The sequence below is a fragment of the Apteryx mantelli genome, chromosome 6 (assembly GCF_036417845.1).
Source record: "Apteryx mantelli isolate bAptMan1 chromosome 6, bAptMan1.hap1, whole genome shotgun sequence".
Classification (NCBI taxonomy): Eukaryota; Metazoa; Chordata; class Aves; order Apterygiformes; family Apterygidae; genus Apteryx; species Apteryx mantelli.
Window position 1 is genome coordinate 9,595,291 of NC_089983.1, and position 25,862 is coordinate 9,621,152.

Genomic DNA, 25,862 nt, shown 5'->3' on the forward strand with positions numbered 1-25,862 from the left:
AACCAGATGAGCTTTGAATTGGTACAGCTGTTTGTCTTCTGCACTACTTGCTTTGAGTGTTTCAGACCTGTGTCTCCTACCTTCGCAAATGGTGTAGATAAAATGAAAATCCTCAAAACTCAGTCTGTTTCTACCCCCCCCCCCCTTCTGGTTCAAAGCACAAATCCTTGGTATGCTTTTTAATAAATAAAAACCCTCACCCATGTGTTTAAAAAAAAAAAGAAAAAGAAAAAAAAAAAAAAGAAAAAGCTTAATTCTCAGTGAATTCTCTGTATTGATAAGCTTTCCAAAGATTTTGGCCTTTATATATGTGAGGTGCTAAAGTATCTGTTAATCTGTGAATAGCCCTGCAAGCTACCAGTATTGCAGACACTAAATGTGGTTTTAGGTATTGTGGTATCACTGTGCAAGGAACTGCATAAAATTTATAATTGGGTCCAATGCGTGTTGTCATTAGATACTTATATGTATTAACATGATGGTAGGATGAAGTCTTGCATGACATGAATTTCCTTGCCAGCTGCATGAAGAGGGGTAAGCAAGTTCAGTTTAATCACTTCAGCTGCTTTCACAATACTTGCTCTAGAAACTTACAGAAATAAGGTATTCTACTGAAAAGCGTGATGTTTTCAAAAACAATCCTAGTCTTGAATATACTGGAGTAAAAAAACTTCAGCCTGAAAAAGTAAAACAAGGGTCAGTTGTTCATCTTCACTGTGTTCTTGAACGACAAAGACCAGCGCATTACACCTGGAAAAGCTGACAACTTCAGAGGCTAATTTTCAAGCCACTTGAGTATCCGTGACCGGTTGTGTGACACTTACTGCTTCTCTGTCTGGTATTTGAAGTATTGCACAGACAACAGCTTCGGTGCAACTCTTTGACAGGACTTGAGCACTGGGAGACTTGCACAGCAGAATCCCCGAATGCCGACACTAGGCTTCACAGGTCTCTTACTAGCCTTACAGACCCTGCTGCATGTGTTTTCCCAAACTGAGATAAAGCTGAACCTGTTTTAGCTTGCCTTGCATGAGCAAGCATGACCTTTTGTTGAAAAAGAAGCTTTTCAATCATTGAAGGAAAGATTTGTGTCAGTCTCATTTTGGCTTAGCTTTTCACTGAATACAGGCAATATTCAGCTGTATGTTAAAATGGTGTGACATGAGATATGTCACAACTCTGCTAATTTTGATACGTTTCAGGAAACTATCTACCTCTTGCAGTACCTCTAAGTATCCAAAATGGCTTCTTACGGTCTCTAAATGAGCAATGTTCTTGACTTAATCTCCAGGGTGTTCAGAATCTCTTGTGTGTGATTATTTTCTTAGGCACTCAAGTAGCTTTTCAGCTGAATGTCTAGTAAGAAACTTTAAATGTCTATAGCAAAAAGCTCTTATGTGATTGGTATCCACAAAAGCACTAAGAAGCTATAATTATGTTTAAACAGGTTTGTGTTGGGGGGGAGAGGGGAGGGGAGCGAGTTCCTCCTCAAAATCCATTCGGGAGCAAATTTAGTCTTCCTTGGTCTTTGCCTCCATTTCTCTTGCAAATGGAGCCCCAAAGGCTTTAGCAAAAATCCAGTTGCTCCCCCGACTTTAGGGGAAAAAAGAGGTTTCTGAATCTTCTGTAGCTCTCCATAACTCTGGCTGAAATGTTACTGTGCGTATTACTACTGCAGTAATGATGGAAAGGTTTTTCCGTTTTACAGAGAGCTTAAGAAACATCAGAAAGAAGGGGCATACAAGCAAAATGTTGAGGCTTGAGAAGTAAGACTTTACCCAGCTCTTCCAACCATTACCAAGAAACAGTGTAAACAAGAAGAAAGTGGCCAAGGCTTAAGACCGCCTGTTTCCTGGCTCGCTCCCTCCTTTTTTGTGCCCTGCTAGTTTTGTGACAGTGAGTTGTGCCGTGTACTTTCCCTGAATCATGACTTAGCAAATCTTTTTGTCCTGCTACTGTCTCTGGTAGTTGTCCTAATTGAAAGGAGTGGCTGGATTTGTCTAGGTAAGTGGATTTTCTTAATGTGGAAACCCCTTTTTAATATGGAAACTTTATTTTTTTTTTTCTTCCAGTGGATGCAGGCACCCTCATATAATGAAGTCATGTCTCTGACAAAATGCTCGCTTTGCTTCAGTGACTCTTTTTCCCCAAATCCCTGAGGCCTGCAGATCAGTTTTAAGAACAGGAGGCAAGAGCGGGTGCTCAGATGGTGCAGTTACAGTTGTTTTTATCAACATGACTGGTTGGACTTGACCTCCTTGTGCCTGAGAAGAGGATCTGCCCACCTCCGCATTATGACTCTAGGGTTTCTTAAGTAGAAATTGAGCAGTGATGAGTAGAAATCAGATCTCATCTAAAAGGTTTATTTACTTAGGAATATTTCTGAGGCATGCACAGCTTTAAAGCTATGCAGTGTGTAAGCTAGATCTATACCAAACCAGTATTGCCAAACTGGTTAATTTGTCTTTTTTCTTTTCTTTTGCATTATGATAGGAGATTCATTTTGGTCCCTGTATAGGCTCTTCAGGCTCGCAATGAGCTAACTTTCAGCCCAGGAGAGGGCCCTCTTTATCCTCATATATTAAAGTATTTCTTCATTACCTCAGGGGGGAAGAAAAATTTCATCAGTTGAGCGTGGTTACTCGGTCTGTTTTCTTTAGCATGTTCACAATTTATTCAGCTTAGCTAAAAGTATTCAAATTTTATTTGGGACCCTGTAAAATATGTAGCATGAACACTCTTCCCCCCCCCCCCCAAAAAAAAAAAAAAAAGGCAAATTGTCTTGCTCCTGTTTTGACTGTAGAATTAACTCCATTTCTCCAAAACTCCATTTTGTGTTTTAATGTCCCTTTGTGTTTTGGTGGGTTGACCTACTGGAATAAAAGCAGTGCTTGTGTTGAATAGCCTGCTTGGAGCAGTAGTTTTGAAATTTAGTATGACACTTGGTGTTTGTGCAGGAGGAATTATTTCATTTAAGATATACAGTATTTATAACTCCGCGAGCAAGTATAACCGCTTTCCAAGAGACCTCAGGTAACAAGATGTGCAGATAGGAGTGCAGCGTTAGCCGCCAGAGGGCTGAGACTTGGGGCTAGCTCAGGTTTAGACTGTCGGGTTTGGAGACCCATCAAGTACATCTCATTCCAAGTATATGTCAGATTAGTGGTCTTTTTCCCTCCCTTGCATGTTAGTGTGTAGGGTATAGGAAGTAACTGTATGTAGTATGAAGCAGCTGCATGTCCCTTGGAGAAAGGGAATGCAGATGTAAACTACCTGGTTTTCTAGAGAGCAATGCTGGGATTTCAGTATTTCTTAGCAAAATTATTTTTTTGGAAATCTGCAAGATTTAGTAGTTGTGGCACTTCATTTGCCATTCGAAGCTTTCACTGACTGGGGAAGATATGAACTGCAAGTGGAAAATATTATATGGACCAGTGGACCTATTAATTGTCCCGCTGGTCTAGTTAATTTTTTTAAGTTAATCTCCTACACATAGCTAATTTATATTTTTATAGTTTTTTTTTGTGTGCTCACCCTCTGAATTCTTTTTTCCTTGCTTCACAGCAAGCCAAGTGATTTGAAAAATGAGATCTGTGCATTTGCAATTTCACAGTACTTCATAAATGCTTTCACTCAAATAAGCTCTCTTGCCAGTTCTTCATGCACAATAAGTTTAGCATTAGTAAAAATTGTTTTGTTGCCTTATTTTTTTAGATGTGTTGTCTCTTTGTAGTTTAAGCCTGATTCTGAACGATTCCCGGTGAGTCAGACTCTGGTCATGAGTTATGAATGACATAGGGGCAAAAATCATCATAACCTGCAGGTGATTCCAGGAGGCGCCGGGCCCATGGCACTGACGCTATTTTGTCTGCTCTTTCTGAGTTGAAGTCAAGATAGCGCAAGGCTTCGCTATCTGAGTGCAAGACAGTATGCTTAACTTCCTGCTGGCAGCAGGGAAATTAGAAACCTGGCCCTATTTGGATGTCAAAGCTGGTGTTTCTGGCTACGTGGATTCAGTTTGCCTCCTCTCGGGTTTGGCACTCAAAATACGAGCGCTGACTGGCAAGTCCAAAGTTGGTCAGAGATTTCTACCTGAGAATTAGTTACAGTGCAGGATTAGGACCTGGTTGCAGGTCTTCTGCTGTGTGCTGAACTCTTCTGTGAGGTTGGGGAAAAACTTGCTTTATGCTTGGCTGTGGAACTGTAAGTAGCTTTGGGTGTGGAAATGGAGCAGCTGAGAACTCTTGATTGCAAAGTGTTTTACAGATATTGTTTGCCTGTATTGGGAACTTTGCAAGTTTGGGGCTTCCAAAGAATTGGCAGAGGTGTCTCCGTGTTTATCTTTTGTGCTCTGTTTGGTCACTTATTTCCTGAAAGTTTTGTGAAACATACAGAGAGTAGCTGCTAAGTTTCTCTTTGTCTGACCCCAGCAAGTGAACTCGGCTCTTCCTACCTGAGACTTCAGCAGTGTCGCACCATAAGCTGAATCCTTGTTCTAAAGCTTTTTCATAAGACATTCTTTGATCTGTCAGTCCTGAAGATATCACCTGTCATCTCCTGTAAAGTTGTACTCGGCAGATTATATTGCGTGGCTCTTCAGCGGGCTCGTCTTTGTTGTCAGCACAGCCAGCCTTCTGCTCTCTGATTGGGATTTCTTCTAGCTAGAAGAGCCCTCGACTGACTGTTCACTACCTTGATGACTGACTAATAGGAGACTGTTTGCTTCAAAGGATACATCTGACTCTTGAATGTTTAAATCAACTTGCAAAAAACCCACTTGTGCTCTGGTAGACAGAAGTATTTTTAGAGCCCTTGTATTCTGGCTTTAGCATCAGATATGCTTGCTTGTCTCTTGCAGAAGCAATTGCATCTGTCGTCTTTGAGTTTGGAGCTTGTTAAGCAGTCACACGCATTTAGACCCGTTCTGAACAAACCCAAGACCTATAGTAGGGGCAGGAAAACGTTGTCATAGATATTTCTGAAAATACTGCCTTTATGTGTCGGGGGACTTGATGCATATTTCCTGCTTAGTTTTGTTTGAGGAAACTGGATCAAAATTCACTTTTTTCATCCTGAACAAGGTGGGAGATGTCTCTTCTTCTTTAACTTGGTTGAATGAAGACAGAATTGAGCATGTCTCTTGTGCTTTTCATTTCTGCACCGTATCCTCAACTATGCTGGTACAGCTGTTCATGTGGCCCCATATATCTGCTCCTTGATCCTGTTCATAGGATTAAAAAACAACAGCCCTTTCTAGCGTACTGAAAATGGTTCCTCAAGTACCTGCACTAATAACTGTACCAGAACTACAGGGACTAGGACAAAGGCTTTTCCTGGTTTATGGTTATTTACTTCTTGGATAGTTAGTGGGTGCCTGTGGTTTAAAAAAAATATATATCTGTTTTGTCCTTATTCTTTGAGAAGTATGTGAAAACTAAAAAAAAAACTGTACTTGAACCTGTTGTCTGGGTGTGTTCCCTGTCTTGAGGTTTGTTTCTTTTTTCTTCCTGAGCCCTCCTCTCTCATGTCTCTCAGCTGCTTCTTCATATACACAACAGCCCCTGAGCTTTCAAATTTCTTGCCACAGTTTGCTTTAGCTGTTGCACCTTAACATAGTATCACAGGGTTAGTGGCCGTTCATAGGGCGTAATGACAAGACGGCGTTTGCAATACACTGGTAAGAATGCTCTTAAAAATGGGGAAAAAACCTTGCAATGAAGTGAATACAGAGGGTGGAGCCAGACTTCCTTTTAGTACGGTTCAGCTGGCAAAAGATACTATTCTGTATTTAACTGTGGTGGCCTGGACTGAAACATTCGTGAGTGTGGGTCCCCCCCACCCAGCAGCAGTCAAGGACGTTACTGTAGTTTTGATTATAGAGGAGAGGGAGGAAAACTCCCAAACCTCTCCAGCTGGTATAGTGGGGTTCTCCCCCCCCTCAGTCCTTCATACAGGGTCAGCCATCTATTTTGAAGATGATATTAGTGTACATGCTAATATGTGTTTCTCTGGATATGTTGTTCAAAGGAACTGTCCTGCAGCAGTTTGACAGATTTGGCCCTTATTTAAAGACAGGCCAAAAGCTCCCCTGATGGTGCAGGACAAGGCGGGAACTGCACGAGGACGTTTAATGGGCTGCGACCCCCAGGGCCGGGCTGAGATTTCCCCGCTTATCTCTTAGTGCCCAGAACGGGTATTGCACTAGCTGTTGGCTCATTAGGAGTGCGGCAGCGCTGGGGGGTGGCAACCTTGGGCCGTTGGCAATTGCAGCCGCGGCCCTCCCAGGAGGGTGCGCGTGATTTCTGTGGATCGTTGTTTTCCAAAGAGCGTATGTTAGCAAGCTGCGGTCAGTCAGGAGGATAGAGAGGTCCCATCCACCTTTCAGCTTCTCGCTGCCCACTGCTGTCCTGCAGCTGCAGAGTTGTGCAAAGAGGAGATAAGTCATGGCTGTGCTCGATGTTGCGTTTATAGCAAACCACGTCTGTCTGACTGGTGTTAAACCAATGGGGGAGGAAAGGGATCTCGAAGCATATCTAATAACTATAAATGCCTATGTTGGAAGATAGCTTCAGTGATACTGTGTAACATGAATGGCAGTCAACAAAATTTCCAAACCAACTAAAATTTGAATGAATTGGCTATGTGTGTTCTGTGGAATAATATTTTGAGAAGACACATGCGCAAATTCTGGAAGTGTGAGGAAGTCATGATTCCCGAGTAGGAAGCAGATAGTATTTCTGATAAAAGCATAACCATGGCAAGCTCAGATATTTAACGTAGTGGGTAGGAACTTCAGAGGTGTCTTTTAAGGTAGAAGGGTTAGCCATCAAGAGTTGCTGAATTACTGGGCCTTGCTGCTAGATCTGCAGTTGCCTGTGGTTCTGCGCTTGCCTTGCCCAATAAGACTAGCTGGAATGGGAGTAGGGCAGCAGGATTTTGGCAGTGTGGCTTCTGTGGTTGAGTTGATATATGCAAAGCTCAGGCACACGTGGAAGCTAATATGGACAAGGAGTATAGCGATAACGGTCGTAAAGGGTCGTGTTACCAAGGCTTAACTTGTTGTTTCGTGTGTGTTTTTGCTTTTAGCAACCATTTTCCTATGGCTGCTGCATGACACTACTTGGTAGGTTCAGATGCAGAATGTGTGTTTATTTTTGGAGTTGAAATGCTTTTTCTTCTTTCTGTGACTGCAGTGAAAGATTAGAGCTGAAATTTCTGGGTCTTGTGAGTGATATCAAAGTGCATCTCAAAACAGTTTAACAAGGGCTGTAGTTTATTTAACTTAACGTGCTGCTCTGAACATCTTTCTCCTCAGCTGAATGCAGCAGCTTGTAATTCAGTATCCATCTGTCTTGCATACAATTCTTACTTGAAGCTTTGTATGTTTTAGTTGAAATCGTATATTAGTAAGAAAGTGGGAGAGAAAAACTACCCAGCTAATGCACCCAGTTAGTTTAGAATCAAGTCACATTTTCTTTATTTAAACCCATCTATGCTTGTTTTGCCAGTAATATATTTGGTTTGCGGCCAGTGGACTGTGCGGAAAGTGAAAAGATGAAGTCTGTGCTAATGTTACCAATGAGGAATGCATCACTCTCACTTAACCAACTCTCTGAGGTAAGTGTGTTTATTAAAAACATAAGTTCATCCTGCAAGTGTTGAAGGCTTGGACCTAAGTAGAGTACATCACCTGTCTTACAGGGAGGTTTAAAATCGGTCGGGAAGCTAACTTGGATAAAATTTTGACGCTTAATGTTTCTAGAATGTATGCGGGACACTTGCATGCCATGGTGTTCTGTGTTATAATGGCTTTCTCTGGGAAGACAAAGGAAGCTTTTTGCAGTGCTGCTTTAATATAGGAGAATAACTACTCTGTGTTATCCAGAAGTATTATTAATTGGACTTTGGTGGTGGTGGTTGTTTCTCTGCATGCCTAAATCTTGTTCTGTTCACCAAACTGGCTGAAAGGTGTGACAGTCCTTGCTCCAGGTGCTTTTTGTGTGCCTTCACTGGGCTGTTCCAGTATCTTCCTTCATTCAACAATGAAGATATCAATTCAGTAGTTGAAAACAGCATATTTAATTTTTTGCCAAAGGCTTCTGAAGACTTGTAAGCAAAATCAGATTATCCAGACTCAACAAGTTACTGTATATCAAATGCTTTGTGCTTCCTAATGAATGATGATTAAACTGAGCTGGCTTATTTTAAACATCCTCGTCCCTTCAGGATATACAGCCTGTTACGATCCTTTCTCTTTGAGGTAATGAGATACCCATTGGCAAAAAAGCAAACTAGTGCAGCTAAATCAGCAAGAGTGTGTTTGACTGTTCCTCCCAACTGTAACAAATGCAAGGTAATGCAGCTCTTCTGTTGCAAGCAAGCAAAGTTAGATTTTGCATTTGCCATGGGATGATGTGTGTGTCCATGGTTGGTTACCAGCTCATATGGGTGACTTGCTCCTAAGTCAGAGGCTTTAGGATAACTGGGTCTCAAAGGTATGTCTGTTCTGTGGGGCCTGGGAGTACGTACCAAGACCCAGGAGCTGAAGTACCACATCCTTGTCGGGATAAAACTTGAGCGAGCAGCTCCTTTTACTTTGCATTAACACCATCTCTGCATAAGATGATTACAAAGATGCTACAAAGATGATTAGATGATTAGGGGACTGGAACATCTCTCTTATGAGGAAAGACTGAGAGAGCTGGGCCTGTTTAGCCTGGAGAAGAGAAGGCTGAGAGGAGATCTTATCAATGTGTACAAGTATGTGAAGGGAGGGTGTCGAGAGGATGGGGCCAGACTCTTTTCAGTGGTGCCCAGTGACAGGATACGAGGCAGCGGGCACAAACTGAAACACAGACACTTCCATCTGAACATGAGGAAAAACTTTTTCACTGTGAGGGTGACCGAGCACTGGAACAGGTTGCCCAGAGAGGTTGTGGAGTCTCCTTCTCTGGAGATATTCAAAACACGCCTGGACGCAATCCTGTGCAATGTGCTCTAGGTGACCCTGCTTGAGTGGGGGGGTTGGACTAGATGATCTCCTGAGGTCCCTTCCAACCTCAACCATTCTGTGATTCTGTGATAAAACTTTAGGCACTGATTACTTCCAGGCACTGATTACTTCCAGGGCAATGTATTAGACACCTTTTAGTAAAAGGAAATACAGGCCTTAATTCTACAGATTATTCAACATGTTGATAGTACAGCTGTTGGAGACTTTACTATATTGAGAAATCTTTCTCCTCCAACACTGCAGTCAGCATGGCTGTTTACAGAACAGTCAGCTCTTAAACCAGCTGAATATGTGCACACCAGTCTTTCCAGTCTGTCTGTCTCTCTCTCTTTAAAAACACTGATACACAAAAATTGTTTTGGTACCTCCCGTAAACTAAACAAAGTACCTATAATGTCAACTTTCACTCTAGAGCTAGTTTGTTATTTATAGATTTATTTATGAACCCTGTCCATTAAGCTTGCCATGAATTGTTTTTCAAAATGCTTATTCTATATTTATTAAAACTGTCAAACATTAGTTGCTTTCTTTATGTTCCTGAACATTCGGCTTATGTAGGACTAGGTTTTTTTTGTTTTTTTTTCTTCACTCAGCCGATGAGCCCTAGCCAGCCAAGGGAGGGGCCTCTTGGTATACTTGGGAGCAATCTTAGTTCAGAGCAACAGAAACTGCTGAACAAGCTAGCAACAGTTCTGAAGGCTCGAAGATGTACTGAATTTAACAGCGCAGGTATGTACTCTTGTTGAAACATCTCTGTCCAAACACCATAAGCAACTACACTTCTATACTTTATCTGTTAAGACATTAGCTGCAACAATTTTTATCATTCCTGATAACATCCCTGAATTATTTATAGCAATAGTAGAATGAAGGTGTGTAGTGTTGCATGTTAACTAGTAAAGTAAGACTCCTAGGCGCTTTTCTTGTGGAAAGGCACAGGAAAAAATGAGACTGACTGTTTGGTGGGACTTGCCCCATGGTCTCTATGAGCCTCTTGAACTTCTTTACAGGGACCAGAGAGGGGGAAAAAGCAAGCTGTATTTCAGTTGCCCGTTTCCTGCCCAAGTGTGAGGAAGCACTCTGCAGACCTGAACTTGGGCACCCTTTTGCCTGCCTGCTTACTGAGGCAGGAGACTTCCAGGGGAAACGAGCAGTTTGACAATGTATATATATTTTGGTCTTCTCAAAGACCTATACTCTTAACATTCCTTGAAAGGAGTGTTAAGACTTGACTTTAAAGTCTCTCTGCATATAAGACATCCTCTAAGCTTTTTATTCTCTACAAGTGAGTCTTACACAGGTGGTGGCTTAGAGTGTATCACTGATTCTAAGTTGACAACTTTCTTCTCACCTGCCACCTTCCTTCAAATTTTGTTGTTCTTTAGTAAGATGATGGAGCCCAATTTACAGGGATTGGGTGCGTTTTTCTCATTTGGTGTCATTGTCTTCATCCCATGTCTTAATGCTGTTAGTTTATTTCCTTGGAGTATTTATTTCTGGCTTAGGAAGGAAGGAAATACTGAGGTAATTTTTCCCCTCTTCCTTCCATACCCTGATTACTCCTCCAAAGTTCTGAGTTGAGTTCTGTTAGTCTTGTGGTAAAGCACTGAAATCAATAGTAAAAATTCCTGCCAGAGTTAAGTATAATTAAAAAAGGGTAGAAAAATATTACCCCATAAACCTGAGCCTACTTTGAAGACTTAAGTGTAAGCTTGGAACTGTGAAAATGTGACTTCCCTTTTTCACAGCATGTATATGTTAAAACCCACAAAACTTCTAATGGCACCTCTACAAACATGTTTCTTCTTCAAAAAAAAAGGCTCAAAAATCATATTTGTGCTGGAAAGCGATTGCTAAATCATTATGACCTGTTTATTTTAAGTGGTAATTGATGCTTTTCAGATAGGCATGGTTCTGATTTTTATGAGCTTTTAGTCCTTCTCATGTGATCTTTCTTCTAGTAACTCATCTTGTTATCCCTGATGTTCCAATGCCGAGCACTGTGAAATGCATGATGGCTGTTCTGACTGGATGTTGGGTTCTCAGGTTTGAATGTAAGTATTAAATACATTAAATTCTTCCCTCTCCTTGCGGTTGTGGATGGACTTCCTGAGAAAATTCTCTTTTTTTAACCAACTACCCTAATATTGATACTAGCTTAACATGAAGTGTGCATTTTAATCTTAGGAGTGACAAGAGTTTTGATTAAATATAATTACTTCTTCCCTGGCAAGCATGTGTATTGCATTATTAGGTGCATAGAGTAGGTCATACCCCATGTATCAGTGGAGAATGAATTTGTTCGTTGTTACATTAGTGTGATTTGGACGATTATGGTAAGTATCCTGGGAGAGGAGGAAGGAACATGTTAAGTTCTTGAATTTTGTGTGCATCTAGCTTCTATTGAAATTGTTAGGCAACACCTTACCTTCCTACAGGCACTGATCATATACCCCAGGCAAGCAAACATTTCCTGTCTACATATAAGCTGAGATCTGCTGGATGTTAGAAATTACAGCAAAAGTTAGTGTCAGCTGATCATAACCCCCATTTGCACTTTCTACATTTGCTTCCTGCTGCGAAAGCTGCCCAAGCTCTATGCTGTGACTGACTCTGAGCTATCACAGGTATGAGCTGCCAGGTATAGCTGTCTTGTTCATCCACCTAAAAGCATGGGCAGAACAAATGTGTAACTATCAGTACCTGTTTCTGTACGTGCAAGCTCTGCAGGTTGTATTTCTTCGAATAAAATAACCTCCAAGGGAAGATGACTTGTATAGCATCCCCCTAGCCTGTGAGTAGTTGCAAGTACGTTATCTGCTGTGCAGTCTGCCATCAGTGTTTTGTACAGTGTGTGCTTTGCTGCACAGTTGTTCTGTGAACTTCTGTCCCGAGTTCTGATTTTTATTAATCTTTCTAATGTATTTCTCTAGTATCTGCTTTCGCAGTAGTTGTAAAAGCCATCTTCTTCCCCTTGACCTTTATGGCTAAGTCCTTTTAGCTAATAAGTACGCTGCAAATGAGTTAATTATCGATGGAAGAATTCATAGGCAAATTCTTTCCAGTTTTCTACTGTCTGAATAAACACCAGAATATAATGGTCTTTAATGGCCTAGACTTTCTGCAGTTGCTAATGTTATGAAGGCATTGCTTAAAGCACCTAAGGGGTATAGCAGGTTTTCAAAGAAGGCATCTTCAGGATCTCTGAAAACTGGACTTTTTCAGAGTCGCTTGGCTTCCTGATAGCCAACAGTTTCGTTCCGTACTCCTTTTTTTAAAGGGCCTGTTGAATAAGCGTCCTCGGAGACGTGTTCTACCTCACCTATGATGGCTTCTGTTTGAGCTCTTACAAGCTTTTGGAAAAGGAAAACTGTGCATTGCCTTTGTACTGTGATCATTACAAATAAGAATAACTTCTTGCTGAATATCTAATAGTGAGAAATACATTTATGCTCATGCAAGCAAAGGGTTTAATAGCTTCAGATACTTGCTGAGAAGTAGAGGGGAGAAGAGAGAGTTTTCTGTTTGGAGGTGGGGATGCGGCAGCAAACTCGGACCTAAAACTGATGTTTAGGTTATGTAATAGGAAAGGGAGCGTTCAGGTGGTCCGGAATAATACCCGCTCGGTGAAGACTGAAACATCTGTTTCTGTGGTGAATCGTTTTGATGCAAGTTCTTGGCTTAAAGCTACTTACAACCTGTTCAGGAGGTCGGCATACCTTCCTTCATACGTGCTAGGGCTCTTTTACTTCATTTTATCTGTTTGCTAGTGAGATACCAGGAAAATTAATGCTGCCAGTAAAGGTATGTTGCTTTCTTCCATTGAGTGGTAGGGAGATTAAATTAGTGAGAGTTGAGTTTAAATCCTTGTGGAAGAATGTTGGTTTTAGAAGTGAGATTGGGGAAAAAATAGATTGGGGGGAGGGGCTGAGGGTTATTCAGAGAATACTTTCATATATTTTGTTTGCAGTTGAGTTCTATTTTGAGTTAGAGTACTGATTAGTACACTCCTGTCTGCTAATGCTCCCAGCTTAGTAAGCAACATACTACTTAAAAGCGAGTGATTTTCCTCCCTAGTGGGAAATGTTAGTAATAACTCATGGGGTCTGATGCAGCTAAGTGCCTATAATTAACAGCACCACTCCATCTGTTCCCACCAGTCTGTTATTAGTCTTCTTCAGAGTCATTACAAGTTAAAGATTGTTATAACAAATAATGGGACTCCTGCTGATGGAACATTTGTCTAGGAAAAGAGGTCTTTTCTTTTCCATACTCTCTCTGTTTATTTATCATGGCTTCTTGGCTTCTATTTGGAAAAGTCTGCTGAAATGTGACACAAGCTTCCAAAAGTACGTACGCACTCTGGCTTGCTGCTGTCAAAACCATTGCAAATAAGTTGAAAGAAGAGTTTCATATAGCTCAGTGTTCTAAACCGTTCACTCAAAATAAGTTCATGTTCAAAAACTTCACTGAATTATTTGGAAATACAAAGCCCAATTTAGCACTTAATGAAATGCTGACTATGCATACAAGTGAATATTTAATTCTTTTTCTTACAAAGTAAGCTGCATTTGACTATTCTTAAAGTTGTAGCCTGTGTAATTATTCCACTTCGTAAAAGATATCTCATGCTTGCAAAAAAGTTTCATTAAAGTCTGTATTTATCATTAACTCTTCCATTACAGTAGGCTTTCATGCTGTGTTTCTCTAGAAAGCAATCTCCTTCCTCTGCCTGCATTTTTATGTAGAATTCTGTGGTGCGACGGCTTATGTGTCTATAAATAGAAGTATAGCATCCTTTAATGTCAGTAAAGAGGTAATGAGGAATTTTCCAGCAAAATTTGAGCTGAGCATGAGGCCTCCAAATATTAGACAGGATTAAGAAATATTTTTTTTCATTTTTGGGGTTGCCTTTGTCTTGTGCTAGAAGTTTAGGATGAAAGGATGTTACCACTACGCAATGTTAGACTTTTACAGAAGAAAACTTTCACCTAACCAGTTGCTAGTTTCATATTTTCCATACATAATGCACTGTCAGCAATATATCCACTTTCACAGCAGCGCAGAATTCAATTGAGACACCATTGTCACTGTGCTCCTTGCCCTTGGCCATATCTTTCATTGCTTTCATTATTTTATTGCCTTCATTATTTCTGGGACTGTAATAGGGGCACAAAGTAGCATATCATTATCCTTTGGTGAGTAGGCTGAGACAGATTCAAGTTTTACTGTATTTCCTCTCTGCTTTTTATAGATCATAGAAGAACAGTGTAATTAAAACCGGCAGAAATCTTTAATAGCTTTTCAGCTTTGTTTTTTTCCTTAAACTCTGAATGTCATCTGCTAAAGCAGGGGAAGAAAAATTATTCCGGTGACAATATGCATTGAAACAAGCTTGTGCCAGGCTTTGCAGCCAAGTCCCTGGCAGAACTCTGAGTATCTGATTGCTCCAGGTAAGGGAAACTGATGCAGGAATAAGCAGCAGTGTTGGTTCAGCTCTGATCACTTACAGGAATGCAAAAAAAATCCTGCTTTTCCTTTATGGGCTTAAAACAACTGGGAGATTACTGGAAGGGCCAGCGGACTGCAAGTCTGACATTACATGGCAAAACCACCTTTCTGAATTTCTTGGAGCAATATACCCATCATTGTTTAGGTTGTTAGACAAGACGAGCAAAGCCAGTTTAAGCTGACAGCTTCTTAGACTGAGCTGTCTCTGCCATGCATAAACATCTTTTAGAGAAGAGTCTGATACTTAGTAAAGCCTTCGCTTCCTTAAAACAACTTAAAACTATTGATCAGTGGAATTTTACATTTGTTTTGCAGTTAGACTTATTTCAACTGCATCCTTCTAGAAAAGGACCCACAGATTTGTCAGAGTTGGTAGAAATATCTTGGGGGTGGGGATGTCTTTTACTGGCTCTACAGCGGAGAGGAATGTCTCACATCTGTAGTATTAAACTTTTGCACTCCCACTGTGGCTGCACCCTCTGGAGAGGAGGAGGGAGACTGCTTTGCTTTAAGTCAGCACAAGTCTAGACTGTGGAGCTCCTAGGATTTGCAGAGCGGAAAATGGGAGAGAGGATGTTTGCTGTGTGGTGTTTGTCTTGCTCTGCAGAGTGGGATGGATTGAAATAGGAGGAAAAGGAGACCACGTTGCCAAGACCTAGTGCTCCCTCATTTGGGGTTTGAAGAAAACCTCTCATTTAGGAAGCTCACTGTAGAGGAAAGGATGAGGAATGTGATCTTGTTAATTTAAAGGCATGTAACAGGATTAGGAGTGAGGATGAGCACTTCTAGTGAAGGTTAACCTAACCTTTGCACCTCAGGAATGGCTACCTCCAGGCATTTTGATGATCAGTCAAGAGAACAGCTATAGCCAATAGTGGCTTCTTAATGAAAAGATACTTTTCTTATTAAAGCGAAGTAATGATTTTCATATTACATACTGCTAGCTTCTGGCAATCAGTGTTTAAGGACTTCCTGAGCATCTGGGCTGTCATGTTTAATAACCATCACCTGAATTCACTTGTCAACTCCCTTTCTAAGGAGATTCATTTTAGTCTCTGCAGCATCTTGTAGCGGTTTCCTGTGTTGGAAAAGTGGACCATTTTTGTTTCACCCAATGAAATCTAAACCTCACTTCGCAAAACTCTGATTCTGACGTTACTTTATAAGCATACAAGAGAGAATATAAAAAATTTTTTGTTCTTAAGCTTTTTTGCACACTGTTGTAGAGACCAGTAATACTCTTAATGAAAGCAATTTGAAGCTAGTCTTGCCAAATTCCTCTAAGGCTTTCTCTCAGACCATTTTTCCTTTTTTTCTATGAAAATAATCTCATCAGGCTTTATTCGATCTGCATAAGCCCAGTGCAGAGTGAATCAAGGAAGTTTCAGTTGCAGTCTCTATTAGACCTTGGGTGTGTAGTATTTTATCTTCTTTGCTGTCATGTATTTCAAAATTACTCTTAGCTGTCCCAAAAGATTTTGGGGACTAACCCTTGCTCTTTGCTTTATTAATGCAAATCCAGCAAAACTCCAGTAAAGCTAATTGAGTTACTGAGAGCTACCCCTGGGTATCTGCGGGTGATTACAACTTGTTCTTGGCATCCTGTTCTTTCTGTACTTCACCTTGTTTAAGCTGTTTTTGCTGATGCGGTTAGTTTCATTATAAACCTTAAGACTTGCATGAATAAGGATTATAGGGCTCTGATCCTAATAAAATTTGCATATAATGATTTCTTTTTTCCAGTACTAGGAGGTCCAGTTTTGTCAAAGGTCAATTAATGATACTGCTAGAGTGGGCATCTGTTTAACCTGCTTGCTCCTTATGTTCTGGAAGGTGGTAAGGTAGGGGAAGTGGTTTAGTGAAATAATAAGGATCAGTATAAGTAGTGATGCTTTACTGATCTTGCCTGTGAGGAAAAAACAATATTCTTGGTGCCAAATGCAGTGGCATCAGTGCACTATGCTCAAAACTTCTGCCTGCAGTATTTTCTAGAAACCTTAACGCAGGCTCCATTTTTGCTAGAATTTGGTGCAAACAGTCGTCTTTACATCTGTACAATGTGCTAGCATGAAATCAGCTATTCAAGAGGCTTTTTAACTTCTAATGCTCCCTGTTTTTAGGAAGAACCTTACGTGGTGCTTCCACATCTGTGGTCTCATCCCCATGTGGCCTTTTGCTAGGCAAGCAGTAAGCTGTTATTAATGAGTGCTTGCACACCTGCACTGCATATTGCAGAACAGCTCTGGTCCATGTGAAATGGAAAAATGACCCTTGTCTTGGTATGAGTCTTACCCTTTTGCAGGTAACTGACCCAAATACTGTGAATAAACTAGAGGGCTTCTAAAGCATCGTTACAATAACCACCCTCTTCTCAGGGAAGAGAACGCGTTAAACGAATAAATTTGATCTTCCTCAAACCTATTGGGTCCGAGGCTCTTATTGACAATAGTATCAAGGAATAAATCAAGATTTTTTTTTTTTTGAGATCCTGACTAAAGAGTGGTCTCATTCTATTTTGTAGACTACAAATCTGCTCAGGTTTACCTGTGAAGAAAGCACAGACTGCTAGTTTGAGGAGTAAAATAATGGTCTCTATGCCCTGCTCAGTTTTAGCCGTACTCTCAAAAGAAAGTTTACTCTCCCCAAACTCTTCTGTTTTTCCTACTGTATCACTGTTACCATCTGACCTGTGAAAACTCCTTTAGGGATGTCCTTGTCCTTCCAGGGTTATCAGTCCTGTTCTGATTTTTTTTTTTTTTTTTTTTTTTTAAACATAAGTACTTCAGATGTCCATCTCAATACAGCATATTTAGAAGGGAGGTAGCATAGTATTGATGGAGTGATAATTGCTTGTTAGCAAGGCTAATAGCAAAATTCTTTTTGGTTAATTTATTTGACTGGTGTCTTGGCATCAGATTCTCACCGGTGGCTTTTCAGTACAGTGTTTAACAGATGATGGTCTATAATCTCAGGAGTGCTGGGAATCAGTTTAACATGGCTCCTATTTGGAGTCAAAGGGCGCTGTACCTCTGACTTAAGTAGGAGTAGCGTGAGGCCAACAGAGCTTCTGGAAATGTCCCTATAGAGGTAGTTGAGTGATACACCTCTGTGTACAGTATAGCATTTTATTTCCTTTTATTGATCCTCTTAATCAGGATGACACTAAGTCTAGTGGAGAGACTGTAAAAAGGGAACTGTCAAGTTATCCAGCCACTCCTACATATTAGCAGCTTTTAAAATTAATGGGATCTACTCGAGAAAAAGACCTGGGCTTTATTGAGTCCACTTAGTTTAGCACTCGGAAGTTGTCACAGAAGATAAAAGCCCTAATGTTATTTAAAAAAAAAATTGGAAGTTGGAAGGCCCTACAGTATGCTGTAATCATCTATCTGTATCGCTCCCATTTTAAATGTGAAACTGAGGGGAGGTTTTAGCGCAAGGATCTATGGTCTTTTTGTGGTGGTTGAACCATATCGTAGTAGCATGGTAGAGGGCTGGTACAGGCCTGATGCTTCCAAATGCTACCGCAATGCAACCAAAGCCAATCGTGCTGTCTGCAAACCTCATTTAGGCTGTTGTATCTAGTTGGAGTCTGAAAACAATAATTTGTGGTCTAGAAGAGAGTGACTTGATGGGAAGTTTTCTGTGGAGAAAGATGAGCAGGGAATAGGCAAATACGTGCATTCATTAGAGGTTTGCATAATTAATTAGAGGGCTCAAGTTGTGCTTCTATCTTTTTTTCCATATTATGACAACAGGAGACAATTTCCCTCTTGTTTTGCTGATATCTTTTTTATTATAATGTCTGAATCATTTAACTCTTGAAAATGCAAAATCTTACTAGTGTGCAGGAGTGAAGAGAAACAGGCAACGCAAAAGAAATCCATCTGAACCATGTCTATGCTTAATGGACAGCTTGCATACTGGTCTCTGCCACTTAAATTATTTTAACTTCTTGCTATGTTTTTGGTAGGAGACCTTCCCCCATGGATGGATTATTCCTTAATTGTTCACCTCAGGGTTGTAAGCACCTTTCTCAAACACCTGCTGTTAATTATAGCAATTAATTGAATGTATAGACAGACTGTGATTCTGATGACATGTGACATGCCATTTGCCTCACTTCCCTGTTCCTAATGCTCTCCTTCTGCTCCTATGCTGTCAGTACTGTCTCTTCCAGAGCGATACTCTCACCACCGAGTCATTGTGCTGTTGACAGTAAAATTGCCTTGAAGTGTTTCAAAGCCTGAAGCGCCACTGCAGAGCTCAAGGGTTCTAGCCATTTTCTTTCTTTTCCTTCCCTTTCTTTGCTACCTGCACACAAAGTGTTGGAGAAGAAACCGTTTGAAAAGTCCCTGAGCCCAATGGTTCCCAAAAGCATTTGTTCTTATCTCTCAAATGTGACAGGACCCATGAGTCATGGCAAGTTCTGTTTCTAAATCTTGCATGAATAATAGGTTCTGGAAGTGAAAATGTACCGTTTTTCCATCACCAAGAAACATATCAGGAGTCTGCTCCACAAGGAAGTGTGTAGGCCTACCAATGCCATCTCTTAACATACTTATCTTAGAAAACACCTGGGCACTGAAAACTTACATCCAGGACTTTTTATCCTGTCTGGAATGCACAGCATCTGTGTCTTAACAGCTTTGTGGCACGTACTTGTTCTGATTCGAGTTGGCTAAGAAAAGTTAAAATTAATGAGACTGCTGATCATGCAACCACTAGACAAACGGTCTGTTTGCATACTTCCAGTTTTTTTAAGAAAGCACATTTAATTGGTGGTTCTTATGGATAGTGTGAAAATAGGACAAATCTAGATGAGTCTCTCCTTTTGCTGTCTTGGAGGATTTTTATTACGTGTAATGATGAACTTTGCACACAAATTCCTTGGAGGACTTGGCAGTGGGAAATGGACAGACATACATATGCCAAACAGACTTAAAGTATTTTGCATTTTCTGCTAAAATAGACATTCCACTAACATTACAGTCACTTTCATGACTTAATTTTAGCTTTTTTTCAAGAAAGTAACTCTACAAAAAGACGACAGTGTTCTGTGTTCATTCAGCCTTTTATTACTTTCATATCAAATTTGCTCCATTTACTGATGCTGGCACTAGCTGCTCAATTTGTGATGTACCCAGCTTATAAAAACCTCAGCTCTGTAGCGGAAATCCTTGAAATTGAACTTTTGATGGCAGATTGAATTAAATCATGTTCTTTATAATGAATGAATGGTTCTGTTTTTAAGACTAGATGAGATGGCTTTGCCTTTATTGCAAGTTGTACCTATTAACATCTGCATTTTACTGGAAGGAAAGAATAGCCTTAGAATAAGTTAGAGGCAAATTGACAGAGGAAACCTTGTTGACTAGTGATGATGGTTTTTAAAAAAAAAAAAGGGGGGGGGGAGGAGGAGTTATTTCAATAACTTTGATTTTTTTTTGAGTTATGAGTACTTTGAGTACCTTATCAGTATTCAGTGCTGTTATCAAGAATGAATATGTAAGTGGCTTTTCCAGAAAATACATGACTAAGTTGCCCTTCTAGTTTTGTGTAAGTTCATGTTAATTTTCATTGAAGGAATTAACTATAACAAGTGTGGATACTCAACTTGATACTTGTACATGGAGGGAGGTGTGTATTTTAGTATGCAACTAGTCAGTGCTTTCTCTTACGTTTTTCAGCATGCATAACAAAGGAATATTTGCAATCACAGTTATAGTTTTCTGTATCAAATTATCTCTTTTCATGTAAATAAACTGAAAGAGCTAGAAACTAAAATAGTAATTCCTACTGTTTTTGTGAGTTTATATAAACTGCTGGTAAATCACTAACAGTTGGCTTTCAGGATCTCTCTAGATAAAGATTTAGTAGTGCTACTTAATGCCATGGTATCCAAGTACCTTTGTCAGTGACACTTCTCCTTGTAGTCTTAGGCTTTCTTCCTTTTTAGGACCAAACCCCTGCATTTTAGTTGTGGTTTTGTTCCATTAGTTGTATTTTGTTTGGGTATTGTGGGTTCTCTATTCGCAAGGTGGAAGTAGGTTGCCTAAATATGAAACATTATGCAAGGATACTCCTGAGATACTCCTGTAAAAGTCACAACCTTGACAACTTGTAATCCTCATGAGCTGTTTCCAGAATCAGCTTTGCAAACTTCCTTGGGTAATCTTTATTAATGAGCGCGTTGCATGTGCAGGCAAAATGTTTCATCCTTGGATGGGTGACGAAAGCAATTTCTCTTTCCAAAGTCAGGTCAGGTAGTGTGTTCTGCTAATGTTAGCGATACATTAGCATCAGCGCATTCTAGATTGAAAAAAATAACTAGCCTCAGAACAAGGCAAAACCATGCTGACTTTAGAAGGCAATCTCATTATGAGTGATAGTAACAAAAATGAATGCCACTGTTAAACCCTAGCATAAATCTCCAGTTTGTGCTGACCTTAGAGACCTTGAAATCCCATCTGATTGTTATTTGAGTCCATAGCTGTTCAGAAACAGCTTTGTACTTGCTTTGTAATTGCTCTTTATCAGGCAATTGCTCTCATTTTGTAACTGCAGAGTTGGTTCTACATGTTGGCTTTAAGCTTCCAAATGATCAGCAAATTTGACATTTGACATTAAGTGGTTGACCTTTAGCAGGTGAGAGGAAAAGCTGACAATTCCTAGTGTTTACAGCACTGATTTTTAGTGTGATATTTCTTCTCTCCATCTAACTTGCGTCTTTTAAAACTATTGTAAATTCTTTTCAAGTTTAAAAAAAAAAATTGCTAAAGCAGACAAGCTTTGATGCCATGTTTATACAATGTTTTGTGTTGCAATCCTTTTATCTTAGTATAATGGTTTAGTCCCTAAAAGGAAATGCAGCCTCTGTTAAACTATGGGGATTTCTCTCTTAAAAATAATCCTGGGAGTTTGAACTAATGCTTTCCCTACCGCTGCTGTTCAAGGGGTGCAAGCCTGTCTGCAAAGCAAGGTTCGAGAACAAGAAGAGAAGTATGAAATCCAAGGTGGCCCACAAAGAGGCCGGCTCAACAGGGAACAGCTGGTGAGTTTTATTGCTTGAGACAGATTGTCTTAATGACCTTTGGTTCATGTCTTTGCCCTTTGCCACATGTGCAGGTGCAATAGATGTAAAATTTTTATGTGTTCTTGTACAGAAATTTGATTATGTGCAAGGTGATTGAAAGAATTGTGAACATCCATCAAGCAGTCATTTTTCTGTATTAGGGGATATGTTGCCTTAACCTTGTTAGAGGGAACACCGTGTTATACTGGTGGTGAGGCTCTGGCACAGGCAGTGATGCCTCCTTGGGCTTCTCTGCTCTGCTTTAGAACCTAGTTGAAATGATCTGTAAGGACAGATGGATGTTTGAATCTCCTGTTTCATTACAGGACCACTTTATACTTAACTGGAAAATTGCTGGGTTACAATGGAGCAGTAAGTTCATTAAATGTTTTCTAACGGTAGCTAGGAATGGCTTGGATCAAAACCCTGCTGTGCTGGAAAATAAATAAACATGAAGTAAGTTTTACTGGGTAAGCATGGCTTTACTTGGCTGTGTAATTATATTGAGGATCTTATTTGCTAAGTTGCTGATCTAGCTTCTGATTTTGATTGGTTTTGGTTTTATTTTTTTGTAGATACTGATGTTCCTTTTCGTTTTTTTTCCTGTGTGGGCAGTTGTGAACATCTATATTTATACTTCTTTCTCTCTCCACTTAGCTGCCAAAGTTGTTTGATGGATGCTACTTCTATTTTTTGGGATCTTTCAACCGTCACCAGAAGAGTGATCTTGTGGAGTTGGTCAAAGCAGCAGGAGGACAAATTCTGGTTCGACAGCCAAAACCAGACAGTGATGTGACACAGACCATCAGCACGGTGGCGTACCATGCAGAACCTACTTCTGACCAGAGATTTTGCACGCAGTACGTCATCTATGATGTGTCTTCTAAATTCAAGCCAGAGAAAATTCGTCAGGGTAAGGTCTGGATGGCCCCCTCCAGCTGGCTTGTAAACTGTGTGATGTCATTTCAGCTGCTGCCGGTAAAGTGAATATCCCTTTATCATGAGCAAGATTTTACGTGGTGAATCTTGAGCAGTTGGAAAACGCTGGTAAACACTGGTCTGTGTTGGGGGGCAGGGAGAACTGAAGCTATGATTCATCTTTTGCACTTAGGAATACAGGAGAACTTTGATTACTTCAAATGATTTACGAAGATCACTGATACATTGGAATAAATGAACTTGCTATGGAGGAAGGAGGTAAAGATACTGCATTGAAAAAATGTGCCTTCAGTTACTTAGTAAGCTTTATTTTACATTTAACTTCACTATAATGGTCAGTGACATACTTTGTAACTAAGACTTTACAAAATAAAACCTCTTACAGCATTCTTGGTTTTAAACCAGCCCTTCATAGGCAATAGAGCGTGACCACATTCCTCTTGCATCTAACGTCCGTTGACAAGGATCTACTGTGTGTGTCAAGATCTCCCAACCAGGTGAAAATTCATATTTAAAAAAAAAAAAAATTATGCATTTGAATGTAGTCATTTGTCTATACAGACATATCTTCTATTGTCCAACACATTACATTCTTTATAATGTTTTACAGCTGAACATTGCAGGAAGTCCTTGTCAAAGTGTCATAGGATAAGCCCTGTGGAAATTAAGGTAGAACTAGTGGCCTGAAGTCATATGACAGTAGATGTTTTTGAAACCTGTATCTTTAAAAATCTTAATCTAAATTTCATTATTTGTAGCGAGAGTAATGCTTTATCCAAATCCATCCTCCTTCACATTTGTAAATGTATAATCTGTATAAGATTCTATTTGCTGGATGTTTTAAAGTATCATTTTCTATAGTGATCAAATGTTACTGTAAGTACAGGTGATTGATATCATGGTTACTTTGGGAAAAAAATGTAATGACCATAAAAATAACTATGCTTCACTTTTTGCACAATTGTACTAGCTTATCAGGCTACATTGGAGTGATGTTTGATTCTTGCATATCTGTAATTTTTAATTCTTTCGTAATTAATAAGTTATTGTCAGAATCTTGCTCTGTCTCTTTTTCATAAGAACTGTGTGTTCTTATGTCATGTAATGCCTTTATCTTGTGTGTTGCCCTAGTTTTGGAACTCATAACGTGAAGATGGGGTCTTGTAATGATGATTACGTAATGAGAATGATGGTTGTGGGATAAAACCAAGTTCTTGTGTACATGTTTTTGTATGTAGTCTTGTAATAAAACCTCTGGTTTCAGTCACTTTCCAGTATCTCATTGCTTGGGTTCAGCTGCAGAATAGTAGTCCATATGTACCTCACCAGGTAAATGAAAATGTAAGTACTTTTACATGAATTTGATACAGACGTGAAGATAGTGTATCCCATCTGCTAGAGTAGCTCTTCAGTGTAAGAGACGGTTGTTTTCTGTAACTGTTGTCATTGCAGATCCTACCCCAGTTTTGAGTATCCTTTGCGCAACTCTCAGCAATGTACTCTTCACATGTAATGGGTATAGTTCTCAACAGTATCAGCTAGACTTTTGGAGCTGGAGTGTCTTGATCTATCACTTAGGCTAGACTGAGTCATTACTCTTCACTAAATGCAGCTCTCAAGTACTTGCTTGTCTGTGTGAGCAAGCAAAAATGCAAGGCTCATTAATAAATGGAACAACTCACGGGATGAATGGATTTTTTTGTTGTTTGGCAGGGCAGGGGGTTGGTGCAGATAAACACTGGCAGAAAATAAGCTACTGAGTCGATAATGTGCGAACTTGGTCATTTATTTTGACAATTGTAGCTCATTTTAACTTGACGTTTCATAGTGCATCAATATACCTATTGCAGTGTTCTTTGCAGAAGTAGCAGTGAATCTCAGCAAAAGTCTTAAGAATGCAGCTTTTCTGCTCTGTGCCAGAAAGGAATTTGACCCCTCTGTAATCTCTGCCTATCCCCTGTAGAGGCTGGGGATTTACAGATTTTAGGAGCTATTTGTTCTTTCCTGGGAGTTGAAAAGAAACTGCTTTAGAGCATGGCTGTTAACTTTTAAGCCACATTTTTAATTTGTCCTAAGGTCTTGTTTTTAATTTTGCTTGCATGTGCTTTGATTCCTCTGAATCAAGTCATATTTTCAAGCAAAGTTGCTATCAAATCGCATTAAGAATCCCGTGGTACCATACTGAGGAGCAATTCTTGGTATTTTAAGTGAAATGTACTCAAGATTGACTATGATCCATCTCCTTCAGGTCTCTTCAGGGATTCAGAGTTTGAGTCCAATCAATTTAGGTAGACTTCTGGACTCACAAAGAGTGAAGTAACTTAGATTTTGATGCCAGAATTGAAGCGGATATGAAACTGCTCTTGAAGCAGTAGGTAAGTATAGAAAAACTAGAGTTCAATGACAGACCCTGCTTATTATTCACAACTGTTGCTGATCATTATAAGCAGGGGTAGCACTCAATAAAATGTGTCTAGAAAGAGACTTGTATTAAGGATAAATCAAGTTCCTTAATCCTTTGGATGAATTTTGACTCATAAAAGCAAGGTTATAAAATCATGAGTCATGTGGAGAAGGGTGTGTGGGGATCATTTTTCACTGTCTCTTCTAGTTCAAGGGTGCATTAAAGGAAGCTAGTAGGAGGCAGGCTCAAAATAGAAGAGATTTCATGCAATATGGGTAGACTTGTGGAACTGATAGCCATAGGCTGTTCTGGGTGCTGTATGTTTTGATATGGTCTGAAGCAGGGGCTAGGTGAGTTCACTGAAGAAAACCTGCTGAAGGTTGTTAAAAAGACAAAAACCATGACTAGCTCAGGAAACTCCTCTGAACTGAAACTAGCTGAAAGCTGGGAAAAGCATTATTTATGCTAATCTTCCCAGTCCCTCTGCTTTTGGCCCTGGCTGAAGACAGCGTATGGAGCTAGCTAGCTGGACCTTTGTTGGAACATCTGAATTTGTATCGGTGTTCTCCTGCTAAAATGCTTAAATGCCCCAGTCATTGATGCACATGGAATTTAAGAGGTATGAGTCCAAGATTTGCCTTCTGGATTACGGAAACTTTTATTAATCTTAAATTCCTACCTTGAAAACACTGTGGACCTCAGAAAGGCTAATGATTTTTCAGGCAGCATCCTTTGAAATTTATCTATGTATTTCAGACGGCATCCTATGAAATTTATCTAACCTTTTTGAATGGTTATGACCTCTAGTCTAAGGCAGACTATTGGGGGTTAACTGGAGGTGTGTGTGTGTATACATATATTTATTTTTTTAAGGGTGGCTGTGTGTATAAAAGTGGAACATATGTGAGAGTATGGAGGTT

General features: G+C 39.9%; 1 protein-coding gene across 4 annotated transcripts in view; it reads left to right on the top strand.

Annotated features, from left to right (window-relative positions):
- Positions 1 to 23,805, top strand: part of BARD1 (BRCA1 associated RING domain 1) — a 46,371-nt gene extending 22,566 nt beyond the window's left edge. Inside the window, exons 7-12 of one of the 4 annotated variants that reach the window (XR_010884525.1) lie at positions 7,509 to 7,617; positions 9,607 to 9,742; positions 10,975 to 11,067; positions 21,481 to 21,578; positions 22,257 to 23,035; positions 23,149 to 23,805. Coding sequence is in view for 1 of the 4 variants with exons in the window: in XM_067298733.1 (XP_067154834.1) it covers positions 7,509 to 7,617; positions 9,607 to 9,742; positions 10,975 to 11,067; positions 21,481 to 21,578; positions 22,257 to 22,586 (766 nt within the window). In the remaining 3 variants the exon portion in view is untranslated. Of the gene's footprint in view, positions 1 to 7,508; positions 7,618 to 9,606; positions 9,743 to 10,974; positions 11,068 to 21,480; positions 21,579 to 22,256 lie in introns of all 4 variants that reach the window. The other 3 variants (XR_010884526.1, XR_010884527.1, XM_067298733.1) reach the window with 3 other exon arrangements.
- Positions 23,806 to 25,862: the final 2,057 nt, after the last annotated feature.